At 43.1% G+C, this 12,832-nt stretch overlaps 1 protein-coding gene across 1 annotated transcript; it reads right to left on the reverse strand.

Moving 5' to 3' along the window:
* Positions 1 to 3,471: 3,471 nt before the first annotated feature.
* On the reverse strand, positions 3,472 to 9,063 carry LOC100591329 (galectin-10). Its single transcript, XM_003270367.4, has 4 exons — positions 8,979 to 9,063; positions 6,017 to 6,093; positions 5,310 to 5,520; positions 3,472 to 3,725 (listed from the first exon to the last, which is right to left on the reverse strand). The coding sequence occupies exons 1-4, from the start codon at positions 8,991 to 8,993 to the stop codon at positions 3,609 to 3,611; spliced, it is 420 nt and encodes a 139-aa protein (XP_003270415.1). The 5' UTR covers positions 8,994 to 9,063; the 3' UTR covers positions 3,472 to 3,608.
* Between the last annotated feature and the right edge of the window lie 3,769 nt (positions 9,064 to 12,832).

Here is a 12,832-nt window from a genome sequence, read left to right on the forward strand (position 1 = left end):
ATTCTGTCTCTAAAACCATGTCCCCCAATGTACTTCCCTAGTAAACCAGAATCTGCTCACACTCTTCTCCCAGAATGGGACAGACAGCTTGGGCTGGGAGACACAGACAGACCTGAGGCTGGAGGCAGAAGCTGGTGGTCCCTCTGTGCAGATCCCACCTGAAGAAACAGCCCCAATAGACTGTGTCCCTCTTTCCCACTCCGCTTGGGAAGAGGCACCTCAGGCTTCATGAGTTCTGCTGTCATGAATGCTCAGAGACGAGTCCTTAGTAACTCATGATCCCCAAGATCCCCACTAGTTCTGCCACCGGGGATCCACATTGACACACATGGGAAGATGCACAGCTGCTTCATCAGAGGCACTGCTGTGTGAGGAGGAAGCTTCCCATGTACTGAAGGCCACATGCATGTTCACAGCTCAACACCCAGTCACATCGCAGCACACACACTCACAGTCACACAGAGCCATGCCAATCACTGAGTCACACAGGCCTGCTCACTGTGCATATAAAGATGCTCATGCACTGGTCCGGCTGTGCTCACACACACACTCACATCACAGTCATGAAGACAAAGCACAGTCACCCCCTTACATTCACTCACACGGTCCCCCATCCTGGTGGGCTAATCATGTCCCACCTAAAGTCACATCATCTCAGCAGAGTTTCCTCTCCTCAAACATCATCACATGCCCACTGATCCAGGGTTCACACACCACACCCCACAAGCATCTCAGATACCATTACCCCAGGATCTCTCTTCCACACCCCCACCATTCTCAGTAAATCATTCACAATGGAAATGTTCATATTTTCATCTCATAAAATCTCCCTCTTTCCTTTTTTAGGGTGACCTGAGATTATTGAAGGCTGTGCCTTTTCAACTCATGGGTAACAGTGATATTGTTGTCTCCCTCTAAGTGACTCTTCTGAATGGTGTCCAGTATTCTGTGTGAATCTCTTGGAGTTGAAGCATTTAAATGATCCCTGTCAGCCCTGCCCTTTGGCTTCTTTCCTGATTCCAAGCACCGTCCAGCAAGGTTTCCCTGCAGAGTGAGAAGGGGTAGAGTGTCAGAAACAGACTCAGTCACGACCACACGTTTGCAACCCTGTGTCTGTGATGCAGCAGAAATGACAGTGAGGGGGGTGCCAGGGGAAGGAAGGGGTCACCAGGGTAATGCACAGATCAGGATGATGGAGTTAGGGTGAGGGGTTGTGAAGACCAGCCTCCATGCCTATTGTGAAGCCTTTTCTCCACTGTGCAGAATTCACCTGGAACGCATGCATTTTTCTCACTTGTACGATATTTTAAAAATGGGAATTCTCAAGGCAGAACACCCAGCCCTGGAAAAAAATGCTGTCTTTCTCTTCCAGAGGTTCTGGGAGACCATAGACCTTGATCCTCAACAGGACCTGGGGAGAGGTAGAGAGAGTCTCTGTGTCATCCTGACCCCATCCAGGCCCCTTGCCTTTGCCAGGTGAGGGCCATTCACACTCCATCTCTCACACACCTGGGCTCCATCTACACTCTCTCATTTTTCTGTGGGTGTCCATGTGCAATAAAATCTCAGATACTCAGATTCTGAGAGAAAGGTGAGATTCTAAGTCTAACCCTTGATGTGTGTGCTACTTAGCTCAAAACCTGCATGAAAACAGGGACAGGTGCAGGTGATCAGACTTCAGCTACAACGCAGTCTTCACTTGGGGTGGAGGACTCAGGACCCCTCCTCAAGTTCTGTTTTTGTTATAACAGAAAACATCCTTAAAATCTGTATAGGAATTTACAGAAGAAATGAATTCAAATCCCTCTCCCTCCCTCCTCTCTTTTTATTTTACTGTTCGGTTTTATTGACTGTGAATTTAAACTATTTTTGAAAACTTGATCCAAATTAACAAAAAAATGTATATTTTGATAAATTCATGATTAAACTGGCACTCATGTAGCCACCACAATTGTAGTCGTGGCTTGTTGCTAACACACATGGACTCCTATGTGTGCCTTCCCTACCACGTGACCTTCTTGCCCCTACTGGCAACCATGCTCGTGCCTTTCTTTTTTGCTTTGCTTTAGTTTTATCACTTTGTTTAATTTTGCCTGTAGGTGTTTATCTTGGATTTTTTTTAATTGGGTCATGCATCTTTTCTAAAACATTTCTGTTTTTAGGATTCAGCTATGTTGCCGTGTGGAGCTATAGATCCTTTCTTTTCACTTATCTCCACTCTGGAGTTTTATAAATTGGCCAAGACATACTCAGCAGTTTACTCTTGATAATATTGCTTGACTTCCAGCTTGAGGCTATTGAAACATTGCCTTCTCTGTGAAATTCTCCTGATCTCCTCATGCTGATAATTTCTTATTTCAAGGAGAGTGGCCAAAAAGCCAATTGAATCCCTGAAATGTCAAGAAGGTGTCTGCCTTTCTGACTGGTGAATAGAAATAAATTGTCCAAAATAAGCACAGAGACCTACTGGGAAGACAGGGATCAAGAAACTCTGAGGATTAAAGTCTTTAAAGCCTTTCAGATGGAGGGGGCTGGCCCAGAATTCTCCCCAAATGGGACACTCCAAGGAGAACATTTACTCTTGATAAGGCTGGGACATCCGGAGGGGTTTTCTGAGATCAATGGTTAGGATTTACTGGGTGAGGGGAGGCAGTGGAAATGGAGGTGTCCTAACCTTGTGTCTGTGGGTGGAGATGAATGAGGCCTATGGGAGAGACCATCAGTGAGAGCTGTCATTGTGTGCCCTGATCAAAGGGTTTGCCTTCTATCCATCTATGACCAAGATTTACACTCTGTAAAGTAGTATCTCCCCTTTTCACTGTTTGAGCCTACAGCTTCTTCTCTGTGAGTGACTTTTTCCTTTCTCAGTTTGCAGAGAGGATGGGAGAAGGGCATGGTCACCCATGAGCACTCTTTAAATGAACAAATCAGATTTCTGCACCTGGGCTCTACCTTTCGAGAAATGGTGTTGTATACCCCTTGTTCCTGAACTGAGGGGACGAGCACATGAGTTTCTTTCTCTGGAGATTTTCTTCTTGGCATTTTTCCTAGTAAAGTGAAGGGACATATGAAATTTGGAGTTCGGGTAGGGTAATGGGAGCCCCCAAGTGTTCCTACTCCTCTGTTTTCAGTGTAAAGACTGTGGTTCCTAATCAGTTCTGCTCAGCTCAGACCCAGCCCCACCCACCCTATCATGGATCAGTTATTCAAGTCCCCAGTCCCATTGCTTACAACTCAGTGACTCATATGAAATTGGGTAGGGTTGGTTCAGAGTGTCTGACATATAGTCGATGCTATAGAAGGATGTGGTTGCTAATGCCTTCTCAAACATTTCAGTGGCCTTTTCACTTACTTTTTGTGTCTCAGGAAGATTTATCCTCCTCGACTTGTTCACACCATCTATAAAATCCCCCAAGCCCTCTTGATGATGACCACTTTATCTTTCTCCCCATGAAAGCAAGAACCAAATTCTGTGAAGTTTGATTAAGTTTTAATGAGCAAGAGTAAGGATTGAAGTGAGAAAAGATCAAGCTGTTAGCTGGCTTTGGGAATCCCATGCTCACGTAGAGACAGGAATTCCTTGGCAATATGAAGTCTGGTTATCTCTTTCAATTGCTGACCTCAAATTTGGTCAGGGAGATATCTCTCCACACTTGCACCATCTTCACAGCCCCAGGTGGGATTCTATGGTCAAAGCTGTAACAGGGTTGGCCATTGACCATTACCTACAGAAGGAAGAAAATACATCAGAAAAACAGTATTCCACCAAACAAGCTTTCAGCCTGCTCTCTATGGTGTCCTAGTACCTGAAACATCCAACCAGAAAATGTCTCATTATATATCTGAACCCAGTAGACACACTTCTTTTTTACAGACTACCTTTTGTAACTATCTGAGACAGTTGCTCACTGTATTTTCAGTGTTTCCTCTCATTTCTCCAGTGAGGCTCCATCACTCTGTGTCACATGGGCCTTATTTGCTCAGCCTCACCTCTATCCTGGAAGATCTCCAAGGCCAGGGACTGTGTTTCATAAACTTGAATCCCTGCATCTTGCACAGGGCCAGCCACAGGGTAAGTGCTCAACAATGTCCACTGAATACATACATTTCAGTTACATAAATTATGACTGCTGCTTGCTGCTGATGACCCAGTTTCTCTCTGGAATTGCTCATATTTGAGCTAGTGGCAGCAAGGAATGAAACTCAAGTGTTCCTAGAGAGGTGGGGCTGGATTAATGTTGCAAAACATAGGATATTATCTTTAACAGCCTATAAACATAGAGAAACACCTCTGACTTTAATCTGAATAAAATGTGAATGCTTTGGCCTACCCATTTGAAATGCCAGAAAGTTTGATCACATTCTTTATTACTGAGGCTATACAGGGAGTCATATTTTAGGTTTCATTCTCAAATTTAAAATCCATACAACTTTGAACCAGTTATTCCATTTCTTTATAATCATGTTCCAATATAAATAGGGAAAAGTTGGCAATGACAAAAGGGTTGATTAGAAAGCTTAATACAGTAACATTTGTGAGAGCAAAACATTGGAAACCAACTCAGTGCTCTTGTAAAGGGTCGAGTACAGCAAGTTGGGGAAATCCTTCTAGGGGGATACTATGTAATCCTTAAAAAATGAGGCAGCACCATGGATAGATTATTTCTCCAATACATACTCTTTGAGTACAATTCAACTGTCATTCCTAAAGTGTAATGTGTAGAGACATTGATACCAGCATTTGTTTAAAAAGAAATGAAAGTGTATATATGGGTGTATGTATATGCTTCTATAAGGATAGACTATCTATGGAAGAAGAGTAGAGAAGCTAGTAATATTGTTCTGAGGATTGGGATTGAGGAGTGAGAAGAAGTCTTCATATTGGACTGACTAAAACAATTTTATTCATGTGTATATCTTATCCATTTAGCTACACGAAAATTTAAATAACATCATAAGGGGAAGATAGAGGATATTCTCCATTTGGGGAAAATGGCAAGTGAACCAACATTGACCCTGGTCAGGTATGGGAAAAGAGCTGAGGGTGGCAGTGCAAGGAGAGGTGATGGCAGAGCAAGCAACAACACTTGTTGAATGAGAGAGGGAAATGATAAAAGTAAAGGGAAGCCCTGTATGTGGGATAAAAAGCCTGGGACAGGGGGAGTTATGGGTGATGAAAAGCCTGGGATAAGGGGAGTTGTGGGTGATGAAAAGCCGGGGACAGAGGGAGTTATCTGGAGTTAGGGCATGAAGCCTCCTGCTCTGAGAGCCCATGGAAGCTGGGTGCGGGGAGCTCCTGGGGTGCTCACCTGGTACTTATCTTGCAGCACTGAGATGTTCAGTTGAAATTCTTGGCCATCCTGAAAGGGCATATGCTTGGATTGCACCTCCTGCTTCCAGGCCCTATACTCACGGCTGTTCATGACCACACAACTACCAAAGCGCACTTGGAAATGGAAGGCAATGTCTGATTCCTCGTTCATCTCAGTGTGGAAATCCACCTGCAGATGTGGTTCATTGCTGAGGGCAGAGCACACAGTGTTGAGCAGGTCCCTTTCTTGTGGGGCACACACAAGACACACACACAAGTCTCTTTGCCCCTTCCATGGTCGAGCAAAGACTTGTTGGTATTCTAGGGCTTGTCATTGTGGGGCTGCTTCAGCTCCTTGTGTTCTCCATGGGTGGAAAGAGATACTCCAGCCCTCATCCACAGATGGAAACTGAACCATAGTCACTGAATTGGTCATATGAATTGCCCATTTTCTGAATATTATATGCCCTTTAATAGATAAAGTATCACAGCCCCAAGCCTTGAGTGTCCTTTTCTCCTAGACTAGCCCCCAGTGCAGCCACTGTAGGTTTTGTTCCTGATGCTGGAGGGTCTCCAGGACCTGCACATTCATGGTACTTCCATCCTGCCAACTAGACTTTCCACATGACTCACACATGAGGTCACCCCCTTAGAAAATATTCTTCCTCTTCTCCACCTCCCATCCTTGCACCATGGAGTACTCACAAGAAACAGACAAGCGGTCTCCCCTTGATTGTCACAGCAGAACCAACAGACAAAGACACACCCTGTGTGTGTGGCACCTGCCAGGGGATTGAGAGTGGGTGAGAGAGGCAGGGCCAGGTGTGGCCTCCCCTCCTGTTACAGATTCCCATGGTGCAGCCAGTTAGAGATCAAACAGTAGACTCAGGCCTCCCTGCTCCCACCCTACCTCAGTCAGGACCCCGTATTTTTTAAGACAATGAGCCCATGGTTAAGAGCAGAGCTTCAGGAACTGAGCTGCCTCAATTAGATCCTTTACTATGCTGACTACTAGCAGTGAGATGTTAACATGTTTTGAACCTTTTTTTTGACAGGGTCTAATTGAATCACTCAGGCTGTAGTGCACTAGCACAATCACAGCCCACTGCAACCTCAACCTCCCAGGCTCAAGCCATCCTCTCACTTCAGTTTCTTCAGTAGCTGAGACTACCAGTCCACACCCAGCTAATTTCATATGTATTTGGAGAGTTGGGGTTTCACGATGTTGCCCAGGCTGGTCTGAAGCATCTAGTCTCAAGGGATCCTCTTGTCTCAGCCTCCCAAACTCCTAGATTACAGGGGTGAGCCACTTTGACCAACCAGCAATGGGACCTTAGATCTATTGCTTAAACGCTCCTTGCCTCAGTTTCCCCAATACAAAGATGATAATCCAAAATACCTACTTTGTATCATGTTTTCAGTTATACAGTAGTTAATATATGTAAACACTTTAGCCTAATCCCTGGCATGTATAGGGCCTGTTGGGGGTCCTCTATCCAAACAAGGAGGGTCTTTGTGGAACACTGACCTGTGATCATCTTCAACTCTGAAACTGTGAAAACAGGATGTGAGGATGTAACAGTAGAGGGATTCACTCCAGTAAGAAACAACAACTTTGGGTTAGTTTCAATTTGAGAACAGCTACAAATAATGACACTATAAACATTTCTGTATAGGATTTTCCATAAACTAAAGTGTTTACTTGGCTAAAATCTGGTGAGTAAAGTGTTTCTGTTTGTTTGGTGATTTTTATGTTTAATTTTATGGGAATACCAAAGCGTTTTCCACTGTAGCTGTATCATTTTACATCCCTCCTAGCATTGTTTGAGTGTTTCAGGTACTCTGCGTCTTTTCTAACTTGAGATTGTGAGTTTTATTTTTTATTATCATTTTAACCACTAAAAAAAAAAAGAAAGAAACAACACTTGTTGAAAGAGAGAGGGAAATGAACAGGAAAGAACAGGAAACCCCTGTGTGTGTGAGGCACATGCATCACAATCATCACGGGAAATGGACGTCCTTCCCAGAAGGGGCACGCATTGCTGAGAGCACAACTGCAGTACTTGCACAAATGAAGATTGTGGGTCAGGGAAGTTATTGGCTAGAATCTGTAAGTGGATGATATTTTTCTTTTTTGAAACAGGGTCACACTGTCACCCAGGCTGGAATACAGTGGCACCATCAAAACTCACTGCAGGCCGGGCATGGTGGCTCATGCCTGTAATCTCAGCACTTTGGGAGGCCAAGGCGGGCGCATCACTTGAGGTCAGGAGTTTGAGACCAGCCTGGCCAACATGGAGAAACCCCATCTCTACTGAAAATACAAAACTTAGCCAGAAGTGGTGGCACATGCCTGTAATCCCAGCTACTTGGGAAGCTGAGGTATAAGAATCACTCGAACCCGGGAGGCGGAGGTTGCAGTGAGCCAAGACTGCACCACTGCACTCCAGCCTGGGAAACAGAGCGAGACTCCGTCTCAAAAAAAAAAAAAAAAAAAAAATTACTGCAGGTTTGAAGGCCTGGGCTTCAGTTGAACCTCTTTCGTCTGCCCCCCCAGCAGCTGGAACTACAGGTATGCAACACCACATTCAATAAATTTTTAAATTTTTGGAAAGATGAAATCTTGCTATGTTTCCCAGGCTGGTCCACCAGTCCTGGCCTGACATGATCCTTTCAATTCGGCCACCCAAAGTGCTGGGATTACAGGCCTCAGCAAACATCTTGATGAATATCCACTGTAAGCTCTGCCCAAACAGAGGCTAAATTTGTACCTTCCTGGTTTGCGGTGATTCAGTCTCTTAAATCAAGTCCCTCAATGTCCTTCTCTAGCATCCTGGCACTCAATGGGAAGGCCAGGCTAGGATGGGAGACAGGGAGAGACCTGCGGCTGGAGGCAGGAGCCGGTGGTCACTATGTGCAGATTCCACCTAAGGAACCATCAGCCCCATAGTCTGTTTCTCACCCCCATTCTGCTTGGGAAAAGGCACCTGAGGACTCACGCATTCTGCTCTCATAAATGCTCAGAGATAAGTCCTCGGTAACTCAAGGGCCCCAAGATCCCACAAGTTCTGCCACCGGGGATCCACAGTGATGCACAAGGGAAGTTACACACCTGCTTAGTCAGAGGTACTGCTATGTGGGAAGGAACGTTCACATGCACAGAAGGCCACATGCATGTTCCCAGTTCAACACCCAGTCACATCCCAGCACACACGCTCACAGTCACACACAGTCATGCCACTCACTGAGTCACACACACCTGCTCACTGTGCATATAAAGATGCTCATGCACTAGTCCGGCTGTGCTCACACACACACTCACATCACAGTCATGAAGACAAAGCACAGTCACCTGATTACAATCACTTACACACCCACCCATATCCTGGTGGGCCATACACATTCCATGTAAAGTCACATCATTTTTAGCAGAGTTTACTCTCATCAGACACCATCACATGCTCACAGAGGGTTACAATGGTCCAGCATCCACGTGCCATACCCCACAAGCATCTCAGATACCATAGCCCTAGGGTCTCTCTTCCACACCCCCAACTCTCAGTAAAGCATTCACAGCAGAAATTTTCATATTTTCATCCCATAAAATCTCCCTCTTCCCTTTTTTGTGTGACCTGAGGTTATTGAAGGCTGTGCCTTTTTAACTCACGGATAGCAGTGACATTGCTGTCTCCCTCTGGGTGGCTCTTCTGAATGGTGTCCAGGCTTCTGTGTGAATCTCTGAGTTGCAGAATTTAAATGGCCCCTGTCAGCTCTGCCCTCTGGCTTTATTCCTGATTCCAAGCCCCTCCCAGGAAGGTTTCTCCACACAGTGAGAAGGGGTGGGGTGTCAGTAACAGACTCAGTCACAACCACACCTGTTTGGAGGCCTGTGCCTCTGATGCAGCAGAAAAGACAGGGAGGGAGGTACTGGGGGAGGAAGGGGTCACCAGGGAAATGCACAGACAAAGATGATGGAGTGAGGAGGAGGGGTGTGAATTCCAGCCTCCATGCTTCTCATGAAGCCTTTTCTCCACTGTGCAGAATCTACCAGGAAGGTGTGCATTTTCCTAACCTGTGCAATGGTAAAAAGCTGGAGATCCTGGGGGCAAGGCATTTGGCCTTGAAAGAAAATCCTCCTCCTTCTTCTCTAGTGGTTCTGGGATAGCATAGATCTTGATCATTCATAGGACCTGGGGACAGAAGTAGAGAAAACACTTGTGTCTTCTTTACCCACCCTCAGACCCCTTGGCTCTGCCAGGTGAGAGCCACCCCCACTCTGTCTCTCGACACCTGGGCTTTGGGTATGCCCTCTTATTTCTCTATTTCTTTTCATGTGAATCAAAATCTGAGGCTCTCGTTCTCCTGCAGATTCTTAGAGAAAGGTGAGATTTCTGACTCATAAGTGGGAGCTAAGCGATGAGGATGCATTAGCATTACTATTAGTTGTGCTTGACTCAACAATAAATTCCACTTTCCCTAATCTAAAACCTTGACAATTCATTTCCAAGCATGCACTCCAAGTTTCTGCTCATATAAATCAGCACAATCACACAGTTCTTTTGGTATATAAGGTATTTCCTTCAGATTAATTTGTAATGTCATCCCACTGCATTCCTTGGGTTTTGACTCCGGGTATGGACATGGAAGCAATGAAAAGGGTCAGAGGCCACAATTAAGGAGCTTTGGAAACCCCATTCTGGGCAACCCCCCTCACACCCTGCCCACCACTGTAGCTTGTAAGAAATTACCACAGAAGGGAAAGAGGAACTGCTTTTCCTTGCAACAGATATGCAATAGAATTTTGAGTAATATCCCAGTTATTCGTCTGAACTGGGGAAGAAATATCAGTTCAGAGCGTCTGGCCACCTAGTAAGCTGTGGTTAAAGATGTTGATGTTATTTCCTTCTCAGGCATTCCAGCAATCCTGTCAGTGATCCAGAGAGATTGATCTTCTTTAACTTCCATATCCTCTGCACAATAGCCCATACTTCTGCTGGTTACAACTATTTCTTCAGAAATCCATTATGCCCTATGACTTGCTTTCAGTCTTTCTTTTCATTTTTTTAAATGAAAAATGTCCCTTTTATTCTACCTACTACAAGATCCAGTCCTCAAATACTTTTGACCACCCACTTTTTCTTCAATTTTTATTATTAATATTTGGTGAGATAAAATTTACATATAATAAAATGCAAAGACCATATTGTTCAGTTCAGTGAATTTTGTCAGGTCCGTATACCATTTCACCTCCTTAGAAAGGGCCTTCATGACCTTTCCTTGCCCGGTTCCCTCTCTTTATTGCAGATATAATTACTCTTCTGATTTTGTTTATCATGTTAGTTTTGCTTATTCCATGATTCCATATTAATGTAATTATTCATTATACACTCTTAAAATCTGCCTTCTTTTGATCAGCATGTTTTTGAGTTTCATCCATGCTATTGTGTGTATTGGTACTTTGTTCCTTTTTATTGCCCATGGTATTCAATTATATGACTATATCACAATATAATTATTTGTCTTCATTGGTGGATTGATTCCAGGCTGGGGCTTTTATGAACAAAGCTATTGAAAACATATATTTTCAGATATATAAAAGGTTCCTGTAAACCTACAACTACTGTTAAAAATATATCAATTTTAGAAAATCAATGAAAGAAAAGGCTTTTTAATATATGAATCCAGAACAATGAGAAAGCTACATGAAGGAGAGAGTGGATCTCAAGGCCTACCTCACACTACACACAAAAATTATTTAAGAATGATCACAGAACTAAATGGAAAAGCTAAAACTAAAAGCTTGTAGAATTTGACAGAGCAGTATCTGCACAACCTTTAGGTAGACAAATTTCTTTGATAGGGTCCAGAAAGCAATAGTTATAAAAATATAAAATGATAAATTGGACCTCATCAAAATGAAAAGTACCTGTTCATCAAATAATACCATTAAAAGTTAACGGACAAGTCACAGACGGGAAGAAAATATTCAAAATACTTATCTGAAAAGGATTCGTTTTAAGACTAAAAAGAACTGCTACAAGTCAATAATAAAAATACAAAAACCCCATTAAAAATGGGCAAAATACTCGGAACAGGCCCTTCTTACTGAGATATATGAAAAATTGCTTATGAGGGAAACGGAAATGCAAATTAAAACCATAATGAGATACCACTATATGCCCATCAGTACAATTAAAGGACAACAGCAAATGTTAATAACGATACAGAGTAAATGGAAGTGTTGAATGGGAAATCAGTCTGACAATGGTTTTACATAAATACCCTGTGACCTAGCTCTTCTACTTCTAGTTATTTACTTAAGAGAAATGAAAATGTATGTTTCCAGTCTTTCTTTTCAACTACGTCTTTCCCAGCACACACTGTTCCCCTGAAGAACTTTAGGTTTTGTGTATGAAATTATATCATATCTGGGATTTGCTTTAAAATAATCTGGGGATGACAGTTCTCTACTTTTGCAAACATTTGAAATTTTTTACAATACAGTTTTTAATTAAGTAGCCAGTATATATAGACTATATATAAAAGAAAAACAAAATTATCCGTACTGGTATGGCTATATCTTCAAGAAATGCTATAGTATGAAAAGGCATGAAGAAAACATGCATAATATGAGACCAATTATTTTAAAGACAAAAAAATAAAATTGATCTCATAGGTACACAGAAACATTCATAAATGCACTAGAAGACGTCAAAAGAAGGCATTCCTTGTAGGGGGACCCTGGGTTTAGAAGAAATGAGGTCAAGGTATAAATCTGTAATGTTTGAATTTTACACACAAGAAGGTATTATATTACTTAAATGACTTGTATAAACATTTAAAAAATAAAGGTCATAATACAGTAAAAATTTTTTAAAAAATTTAATCACAGTTTGGAACCCAGCAACCATGCTCCTTGTTACAGAGAGCTCTTTCTGACTATTTTATATTCTGTTTTTCTTGTTCCTCCAGCGAGGTTCTAACACTCTATACAGCAAGGTGGGTTTGCTCGGTCTCCTCTCTATCCTGGAACATCCCTGCACCTCATAAATTGCCTGTCACAAGGTAAGTGCTCAATAAATGTTCATTGAATACATAACTTTCAGTGCCATGGTTTTATGCCATGTACTGATAACCCGGTGTTTTCTTTTAAGGAGATCCACATTTATTCCCTCTCTCCTTCCCTCCCTCCCTTCCTTTCTTTTATACAGAAACATCAGTGTGATTCCTGGCCTTTCTCTTTCCATCACACTCTTCACATGACTGACGGGACAATCCCATGCCTCTACTCTCATAGAACAGGCACGGCATGGCCACTTCTCATCGTCTGCCAGTTCACTGACAGCAGCTTTGTGTTTGCTACTAAGGGTCTGGCTCAGAGCAGATGCTCGATAACTCCATTTCTGAGAAATAAATATCTCTTCCTGTAACTTCTTCCTGCAATTCAAACCAGAGAGTATTTCTCAGGAATTATCAGTTGATTGAGTGGTGAGATATGTCTGGACTATGCATTTCATTTGA

Source organism: Nomascus leucogenys, chromosome 17, assembly GCF_006542625.1.
Source record: "Nomascus leucogenys isolate Asia chromosome 17, Asia_NLE_v1, whole genome shotgun sequence".
NCBI classification, from domain to species: domain Eukaryota; kingdom Metazoa; phylum Chordata; class Mammalia; order Primates; family Hylobatidae; genus Nomascus; species Nomascus leucogenys.

What these genes read in the sequence shown, in the direction of transcription:
- LOC100591329 (XM_003270367.4), bottom strand. An exon ending in AGACCGCTTGTCTGTTTCTT is followed by an intron (nt 5,521 to 6,016) that starts GTGAGTACTCCA and finishes CTCTGCCCTCAG; the next exon opens with CAATGAACCACATCTGCAGG. An exon ending in TGCTGCAAGATAAGTACCAG is followed by an intron (nt 3,726 to 5,309) that starts GTGAGCACCCCA and finishes TTCCTTCTGTAG; the next exon opens with GTAATGGTCAATGGCCAACC.